This window comes from Syngnathus leptorhynchus, chromosome 7 (genome assembly GCF_054491065.1).
Source record: "Syngnathus leptorhynchus isolate UIUO chromosome 7, UIUO_Slep, whole genome shotgun sequence".
Lineage (NCBI taxonomy): Eukaryota > Metazoa > Chordata > Actinopteri > Syngnathiformes > Syngnathidae > Syngnathus > Syngnathus leptorhynchus.
In genome coordinates, this window is record NC_141201.1 from 6,921,717 (window position 1) to 6,931,692 (window position 9,976).

Sequence of the window (9,976 nt, forward strand, 5' to 3'; positions counted from 1 at the left end):
TTGATGACATCGTAATACTCGCAATGTCCACCAGGAACATCATGACATCTCTTCCACAGTAAGGGTTAAATAATAATAATAATAAAGGCAAGCAGGACATGATTGGTTCGACAGCAAGTCAAGGTAAATCCCTCTCCATGGTAATGTTTCGGATTAACTCCACGATAGCGCCGCCCACTGACATTGATGGGCATGTTGACAGAGGACAAATTCCAGAATCATTGCAACATAAATTGTGAAATGTTTATCCATTCAGGTAAGAAAAAGTGTATGTTTTGTGAAGTTAAGATATAGTGCATTTGTTGGGGCTCTATCTGGGCCGACGGAGAATAAATTCAATATGAAAATGTCAAATGTATGCTTCTGCCTGGAGTTAAAAAAAAATAAGTCATATGATCTGAATCTAACTTAGTTTACCTTCTGATGTGAAGCATCACAAAACTACAGTCTTAAACTTTATTAAAATAAGTTGACAATTACCAAAAATGCACATTTTAAAAAATGAGTTGCCGTCCTTGCATGATCCTGCAAATCAGTAAATAGCAATAGAAAAGGTATGAACATTGTATAATTCGAAATTGGCAGTTTACATCTTGATTTACGGTAATTGTAGTGTATCCAAATATTGATGATTACATTAGCCCCCTCGTGTATTTACGGTAAAAATACATTTCATCCAGGACGCCTTATATTTTTATTTCCTTTGTTACTTTAGAAGAAGATTATCTATAATAGGATGAAATACTAATAAACAAAAAATATTACGGGGCTGCATAAGGACTTTGCCACCCAATCTGGAACCAATGCGTGGAAGACAACAAATGACGTCACTTCCGGGATACTGGGAAGAGCAAAAGACAGCTGGGATGTTTTCATCAAGGGGCATTGAAAGTGATTATTAAAGGTATGTTGAATAACAACCTTGTTAGTAGCCGATGAAGGCGTTCTCTCGGAATGACTTCATCAGCTATATTTTATTGATAGTATGTTGTTGCAATTCGTTTTGATATCAGAAGGGGTGATGTGAGGGGCTAAAATAAATATTTGACCGTAAACTCCCCTTGAAACATGTATTCATCAATAACTGTCTGTCAATCAAACATGTCATTCTATATTCGCAGCGAGATTGTGATATGGGCTCCATTCAAATTGATACCAATTCTGCGATGTACGCGATGTATTGATTCAGTTCTACCATTGAAAGGCGTCGTTGTCAATTCTTGGGAATTTCAAAGACTTCAATATTATTTCGGCCAAAACAGAACGGCAATATTTGTCTCGACATCCCTGAAATTACAACTTTTATTGTTTCGTTGCTCCTTTTTGTTGTCTATCTGCTCACCCAAATAAGGAGCAGTTGGTGCATCCTTTGCCTAGTAGCTAAAAAAATAAAAAATAAAATATATGTAGTAAAATCACTATATTGTCCAATGTGGAAAAAGAAGACAAAACTTTCATGGCTCAGCCTAATTTTCCATATACCAAACAGCATAGTTTTAACAATGAGGTATATTATTATTATTATTATTATTATTATTATTATTTGCATTTCTGTGCAATGTGCTTCAGGGCCACATTTGATTCATAAACAGACGAGCCAGGTTATTGTATATTAGGGTGCGGAGGAGATAGTTAAAATGCATAACATTGTGTGAAAGTTTATTACAGTATAAAATATTCCAAGTTAAAGTATTCATTTGTGTTTTGTATGAACCAATATTAATGGTATCCTTGCATGTTATATAAAAATAGTAACAATTTTTAATGGTATATATGATCTACATATAAATGGCAAAATGAATGCTACAACTTTTACAGGACTCTTGATAATGCAAATTTTCAGTGGGCCGGATTAAAAATATTACCACTCGTGTTAAAAGAACAAGGAAAAATGCCAAACTTGCCAATAAAGAATCAAAAAGTATGCATGGAAGGACGTGCACTGCAATGATTGTCGTCCCTTTATTAGTCAATAGTAGTAGTTTGTATGGCCTCACAAACTGCTGAACTCATGAAAAACAAATGTATCCATAAAAGATTATTTTACATGGTGAATTTCTTTGACAGCACCAACAGAAGACAGCAGTGAAAAAAGTCAAATCAAAGGGAAGATTTTTAAGGTAAGATCCTCTCTGGCATAACTTGTGAATTGCAAAGCTATTTGAACAAACATGTCAACAATTGTAGTAAATCTAGATAAGTGATTGTCAAGTAGTAAGTGAGTCTCAAACCTATTATGGGTTGTGTAATCAGTTTGCAAACACCCAATTAAGAAAAAAAACGTTGTCATTGCCTTTTATTTGGAAAATAACATTGTTTTGACTGGCAAGCATCTCAAATGTTATTTCAGTACCAGGGGATTTACACCATATATGTCATTTCGACTTTACTACTTAAAGGTGCAAAGTAAAAATACAACAGAAAAATTACAGCAACATTTCTTTATGTTGGCAGAGTAGCAGCAGTTTGCTTTCAGACATTACCACAATTTACCAGCAAGCCGTTTTATTAAATCAGGTATTGTAACAAGATCCGTTTTTTTTTTTTTTTTTGTCTGCTGGTCTGATGGGCCACTACATAATGTATGCCTTTCCACAGCAGATTCCATTGCTGTCTCATTCGAACTCTGCATCATAACAACCTCGCGACTCACACTCATAATTTTAAGTCGTAAAAAAACGCAGTATAGTGTTTCATATTAAAGTCACGAGCTGGAATATCAACCATTTTGTTTCAACAGTTCAAGGATATTTAAATGGCATTGCATTTTGTTTGCTGACTAATCTCGAATTCTATTCAGTAATCGTGATTGGTCTGTACAAGCCAGACAGAAATGATGACTGTCATTTCACTGTAACATGTCAGCCAGTGGCACTTAAAGCGTGTCCTTGCTTCTGAGTATAATAAGACATTGATCCGTCCATTATACAAACCACTTATCCAGTTCAGGGTAGCACGGTAGCATGAGCCCATACCAGATGACTTGAGGTGAGAAAGGATGCACGACCTTAACTCATGACCTTGCAGTGACAAGGCTGACACATAGAGACAAGAATTCAAACTCACTTGAAAGCCTACTTCCTTTTTTCTCACCAAGTCATGTTTTTGGACCATAAAAGGGAGCACAACCAATAATAAACCCCGAAAAGACGTTCTTTTTAGATATTTTTAGCGCTTGTGATCTATGGTGAGTCGTTACTATAATTCTGGTCAAAACTGTTCCAAAGACAGAGCAATGGAGTCACCAGTGTGCCAGGATGGCCGAAGCTTTGTGGAGGTGATCAATGAAAAGTACAGTCCAGAAAACTTTCCTTGCCGTCGAGGGTTGGGCATCGGGGTAGTGGTGGTGGTGCCCACTGCATGTCCCCAAGGGTCCCCCATGAAAGGTGAGCTGGAAAACGTGTATATCTAATCGATAGAGATCATATTGTGCTCTTCTGATCACGCTTTCTTTTAGTGAGCTAATTGTTTGTGTGTTGTAGTTGTTTGCGTCATTCCTGTTGTAATGAACAACTAAATATTACGAATATTATTGTAAAAAAATAACTGAAAGGGAACACATTAATTGGCCTTCGTTTAAAAAAAAAAAAAAAAAAGGCAGATGCTGATATTCATCAAAATTGGCGTTGGCGATAATTAGTATATCCCGCATACATATACTGTATTTCATTTAAGGCATTTATTCTGCCATAAAGTCAATTAAATCACCACAAATGACAAACGTGCTTCCCTCCCATTCACTGTAATATATTTTACAAATGTAAAAATTTGAGTCATTGTAATTTTCCATATTTGTGTTAGACCGCTTGAATTTGCCCAGCGTGTTGGTGTTGAATGGATGTGGAATCACCAAGGCAGGAGACCAGAGTGAAATTGCAGCTTTTTGTGCCCACGTCATGGAACTGGATCTATCCCATAACAACTTTCAAGACTGGCATGAGGTGCTGTCTCTGGGTCTGTTCATTTATTCATTTTCAGTATTTCCAGAGAACACAGAAATGATCAAAGACAGGGTGATGCATATTATAATATCGCCCATGAGCTCAGGTTTTTTTTTTCTTTTCTCCGTTTTATGTTAGCACCCAATTCAGTAGCAACAGAAAAAAAAATGTCATATCGACACTACCTCTTTTCAGATTGGAAAAATTGTTTCAAACATCCCCAATCTGGAATTTCTTAATCTGAGCTCCAACCCGCTAGCAGGGATGACCCTTGAGCCGCAGTGCGCTGAAGCCTTTTCTCGGGTCCGACGCCTCGTCCTTAACAACACCCAAGTGTCCTGGGACACTGTGATGCTGCTCACCCGTGAGATCCCCGAGTAAGGGACGCACTAATGCTCTTACAATACTGAAGTGATAGATGGCTGCGTGGAGTAATCCTTGTTGTCTCGTAGGCTCGAAGAGTTGTTCCTGTGCCTTAATGAGTACAGTGGCGTGCGAGGCTCCAGTGTAGTCTGCCCCAGCCTCCGCCTGCTGCACATCACAGACAACAATCTACTCGACTGGGGTGAAGTACGCAAGTTTGGATCAATGTTCCCTGGCCTGGACACTCTGGTCATGGCCAACAACAATTTAGCGTCTATACAGGACAGCAAAGATATCCTGCAACGGCTCTTCCCCAACCTTCGCAGCATCAACCTTCACAACTCAGGTTTGTGACTCAAATCATGTTTGCTGGGTGAGGATGGTGTACCTCACTTAAACTCTGAGTTGTCTCTGATCCTAGATGAGCATAAAAAATGGAAGGACATTTTAAGATTGGTGTGTAATGCCTTCACGTAATGCTGATAAAATTAGCAAACTCATCATGGTATCTAGAAGCTTGGTACAGCTGTTCCTTCTCCATTTCACCTTTTAAGCTCTGCTACGTAATTTGTATCCAAGGAGATCCTGTGTTCAGTCTATTTTTAGAGAACATATGCCAATAAAAGAAATGGTATAGCTAATGTTGAAATTAAAATATCTGTCATCATAATATTAAGCCAGCAATAATTAAGGTCCTGAAATCCATTTCACTTACTGAGGTGTCTTGCGCATTGTTTGCAAAGATTAATACTTTTTCTCAAACTAATAAACCATGCAAAATATTTTGAATGGAAATTGCAGTGGATGGTGTGACAACCGGCTAGAACGATCATTATATCGATATGATTATGTCTAGGAAAAAAAAAAATCTTCATATTTCTGCTTGCCTATGATACCTTTGCAGAATTGCCTTCACTACACATGGACATTTACGAGAAACTTTCCAGAAGTTTACTGGAAAATCTAAAGTTCTTGGCAACCCTTCAAGCAATCAAAAAGTAAATTTATAATAGTACTGTACGTCTCCTTGAAATGTGACTAGGTCTTAATCGATGGGAAGACATTGAGAAACTCAACTTTTTTCCGAAACTGGAGGAAGTGCGATTACAAGGCATCCCCTTACTGCAAACATACACCAACAAGGAGCGGCGCAGCCTGATGATTGCACAGTGAGTCCAATTCAAAACAAATCCAGGAAACTTAAAAATATCTGTCTGATAGCTCCAACGTGATTGTGAACCTTTTAGGCTTCCCTCTATATCACTGCTGAATGGAAGCCTTGTAACTGAAAGCGAGAGAGAAGATGCCGAGAGGTTCTTCATCCGTTACCACTTGCACTGTCCTGAGGAGGAACTGCCTCGCCGGTACGTGTACTTCCTCATTAGAACCTCTATGCTCACTTACCTGTAGGCTTGCATAAAGCAAAGCTCTAAGAGTAGCTAAAGTGTATTGCTATTTAATCCTCTCATCTTCTTTGCTGAAGATACCATTGTCTGGTAAACAAGTATGGGAAGTTGGAACCTCTGGCTGAGATCGATCTCCGACCACGCTGCCATGCTCAAGTTGAGGTTCACTGTGAAGAAAAAGTGGAACAGGTCTGTCACTTGCACCTATGTTTTTCCCTTCAAAGTTTGGAGAGCAAGTATATTGTCGTCACAGCAAAGTATGACTGGACAACTAATCAAATTGTAGTAGAGTGGTTAGATTAATGACATTATTTTTCAAACTCATTCCACTCTACTTAAAAGCGAGACATTTAGTTTAATGTCTGAAATGCATGACCAATGTGTATTTTTTCAGCTAAACATCCGTTTAGACCAGACGGTGGCCGAGCTGAAGAAGCAGCTGACGTCAGTGGTGCAGCTTTCCACCAACAGCATGAGGCTCTATTACATCGACAGGAACAGTGCCTTTGGCCCGGACGAACTCAAGTACAACACGCGAGCTCTTCACTCTTATAATATCCAAGATGGTGATGAGATACTTGTTGTGCCCAAAACCAAGTGAACCACTGACTTCCACTTGGCCATTTTCTTTACTGAACATTTAGTTGGATTAATTGGAGATTGGAAAATGATTAGAAAATCGATGTATATCTCGAGGCTCCGAAGCCTTCGTGATAATTTGAAGAGTCGAACGAGGATGAGTTTCATCTCGGTTTCTCAGCAGTAGACCTCAGGTAAGCTGCTAGGATGCCACTTTGGGTAGGATTATGTCTTTATTTACTGTATTAAGTTATAGTTTATGGCATTCGCAAAGTGCAGGAAATGGAGGACGGCTCGAGAAAGGAAACTTGCAGGCAGCTCTGAGCTTCTGATGGGATGGCACTGCCGCAGCTTTCTATCTGCATGAATGCACCACAACTCCATCGGCGAGTACACATCACTTGTGTAACCAAATTGTGGCAAAAGCTTCAGTGAACCATCACGAAGCACTACTGCTGATAATAGAGAAAGTTTTGAGAACAGTATTGTTTCACAATTTCACAATTGTGACTTAAACAGCATCTGAAACACATCTTCATCCATTTTGTCCTATCGTGGTTTATTTAATGCCGGTGGTGCAAAACCATGTTGACTCGTTCTCCCAAAATAGATCATTCTGTTCTGGAATGGGAAAAATCTTAATGGATGGATGTTATTTGAAAATAAGACATACAGTGGAACCTCGATTGTGTGATTTAGTATGTTCCAAAAAGGTTAGACTGAAATCGAATTGTATGACACCCAAAGCAATATTTCCTATAGGAAATAATGTAAATCCAATTAATGTGTTCCAGACACCCAAAAATATTAACAAAAACACATTTTATAGCTTGTGACTACATTGTGAGAAACAAAAACAATGTGAAGAAAATATAAAGGACAACTGAATAGGAGAGATGAACATTTAACGCTACTTTTAACTTCTTTCTTGAATTCTTCGGTGTTGGCGCAGACCTTTCTGATATATTGTGTAAAAAGACTTCAACAGACAGCCTGGTATAATCCACAATGCAAGCTTTTATGAACAACTCAAGGCAATGACAAGAGTTCCGCTCTGCTCAGCAACCATTAGAGCATTTTGGTCATCATAAGTGTAACATCTTGTTAAATGTGAAAAGTGACCCAGTATATTATTATACAACTCATCACACTTGCTTTCGAGCCATGGTGGCTATTGGCAGTCGCACTCAAATTATTTATTTGTTGAGTGAAAATGAAACACCATGAGGAACTATTATAATACTGCATGCTTTCAGTTTTGACAGGATGTTACGTCAATGTTGCCTGGGCATTACAATTGACTTGGGAGAGTTATTATCTTGAACACGCATCCATTTTTGGAAATACTGTAAAAAAAAAAAAAAAAAGGTCAAAAACTAAGGCAAACAAGGTTCCACTGTATTCTAGATACATTGTATTGTCTTGGAATTGATCTTCCATAAGCTGAAAATCATTCCCACAACTCTGTGGAAAAAGTTCTTGCATTTAGTATCATGACACCATTCTTTGTGCACTAAAGGTCCATCTTATCTTTTATTATTCCTATAAATTGCATATCATACATTTTTAATTCACTCTCAATGGTGAGTCAGTGGAACAAAACCACTGACCCAATCTCTTCTCAGTTTTCTGAGATTTTTGTAGAGAAAAAAAAAAAAATCATGAAGCAACCATTCATGTGTTGTGTGCTGCCCTCTACAGGCTTTGCCTCAAAACTCATTGACGCCTAAACTGTGAGGTTCAATTGGACCTTCCAATCCAATGAAAGCCTGTGCAGTTTGAATCTCATGACATCTAATTTACATACTTGTAGCCTCTTATTTGTTTTTTGAGGAGTAGCACCAAGTATGGTATTTTTAAGTACATTTTGAGAATTATGATTAAAAGCAACACACACACCAAAAATATTGGAACAGTGAGACCAGTTCCTTTAGTTTTGCATGACAATAAGAAAAATATTAATTAGTTAATGACTGTGTAGAAAAACTAACTGCACTCTTAAATAAGTCCATGAAAAAGGAATGTCTCGGTTCTCTAAATCTGCTCATGGTTGTTAATGCTCAGATTTACGTTCCTCCATGTTGCTGCTTTCCATGTTTTTTGTGAGATACATTTTGTTAATTCTCATTGAATATTTGATTTTCTGTTTATTTGAACAACTGCACTTACTAGCAACTAACAGTTCCTGATTGTGAGCAGTTTAATAACTATGCGAATACATGCTGCATTCAAATCATATAGCTGTCGCTGAGTTCTGGGAACATTTGATAAACACTTCTGCTTCAGCTTATTTTTGGTATGGTGTTTTATACACCACAGTATCCAATGATATTTGCTTTAGAACTTAATAAGCTTATACAGTATTTCTTATTTAATAATGCCAGTGCTGTACCTGAATATCAGGAAATATAATCAACAAAGCTAAAGTGTAAAGGTATGGCACTTGCTTAGAGCAGGTTCAATGTTCATTTTTGAGTTAGTGATAGTATAACGTGAACCACAAGTTCTTGCACAGTGAGTCCAATAGTTAAATGCAGCATCAGCATCTGAGTGTGGATCCGAGGATGTAGTGTTAACGAGCGAGCGGTTAGTGTGATGTACACAAATATTTGCTGGATGGATGTATTTTTTTGCACCAGGCATGGTTATTGATTATGATACGTTTGCAAGGATGGTTTTAGTGCTATTCCTGCTGAATAAACTTCACCCAAATTTTGTAATGAGCACTACATGTAATACTTTTCTTCGGTTTTATTCTTTTTTGTTTGTTTGTTTGTTTGTTTGTTTGTTTGTTTGTTTGTTTGTTTGTTTGTTTGTTTGTTTGTTTGTTTTAAATCACTGTACTTTCTCCTTGAACCACATACAGGGTCAACCCTGAAATGCTTGAATTAAAAAATATATATTATTAAAGATTCACAGTCACGTAGTGAAATCTAAGGTATTTAGCATTTACTGCAGCTTCTTCAATATTTATGGGTGGGGAGAAATTTAATTGACAGTGGTCCAACAGTATTGACAGTCTGCCACATTGAGGAACATGACTATGATGTTATCTAATGAAAATGACTATTTTGCACTAATTCTTTATAGTCAATGAAATACACCTATATTGATTCATGAAGCCTCATCTATGATTTTTTGTTGTTGTTTAGTTAAAAAAAAAAAGTGAACGTGTGTGAAACATTTCACAAATGCAAATAAAAGATACTGCCAGATCAGCGTGGAAATCATATGTATTGGAAATGTCGGGAGGGGGGGGGAACAATTATCAATCGATCCATTTTCTGAAAATCCTGCAGTTTTACAATTGTCCAGTTTATCCCCGTCAATTCAATGTCAAGGTGCATTTTTACATTATCAATATTTTTGTTTTTGCAACGATGTATATTCTAACCATTTAGATTTGTTTTTACCATTATTTTCTTAACTCCTCTTAAGTAAACACATTATCCACCATTAGCAGATGAAGATTAACTAAATTAAAATTCTTCAGACTTCAACATCCGTTTCTTAAAATTCGCTGGGAAATTATCATAGCTAGAGCTCACGTCATGTATCGGCAGAAAACACATATCCCATCAGCACATAGATACATTTCAATCATCTTTCCTTGAAACCCTGAATGCAACATATTTTCTAGTGAAAGAAATCTGTAATGTTTACGTTCATCTCCATGACGACGGAGTC

The 9,976-nt window shown here is 37.4% G+C and overlaps 1 protein-coding gene across 2 annotated transcripts; it reads left to right on the top strand.

The window, feature by feature from the left end:
- Positions 1-30: 30 nt before the first annotated feature.
- tbcela (tubulin folding cofactor E-like a) lies at positions 31-9,472 on the top strand. Of its 2 annotated transcripts, XM_085915549.1 has the most exons (11): positions 31-904; positions 2,068-2,120; positions 3,228-3,386; positions 3,802-3,941; positions 4,137-4,318; positions 4,394-4,511; positions 4,587-4,650; positions 5,347-5,473; positions 5,552-5,668; positions 5,788-5,899; positions 6,105-9,472. In XM_085915549.1, exons 3-11 carry the CDS (start codon positions 3,236-3,238, stop codon positions 6,309-6,311), a joined length of 1,218 nt encoding a protein of 405 aa, XP_085771675.1. In that variant the 5' UTR covers positions 31-904; positions 2,068-2,120; positions 3,228-3,235; the 3' UTR covers positions 6,312-9,472. The 2 variants fall into 2 exon arrangements, with proteins under 2 accessions (XP_085771675.1, XP_085771674.1); XM_085915548.1 differs by having other exon boundaries at positions 4,394-4,650.
- Positions 9,473-9,976: the final 504 nt, after the last annotated feature.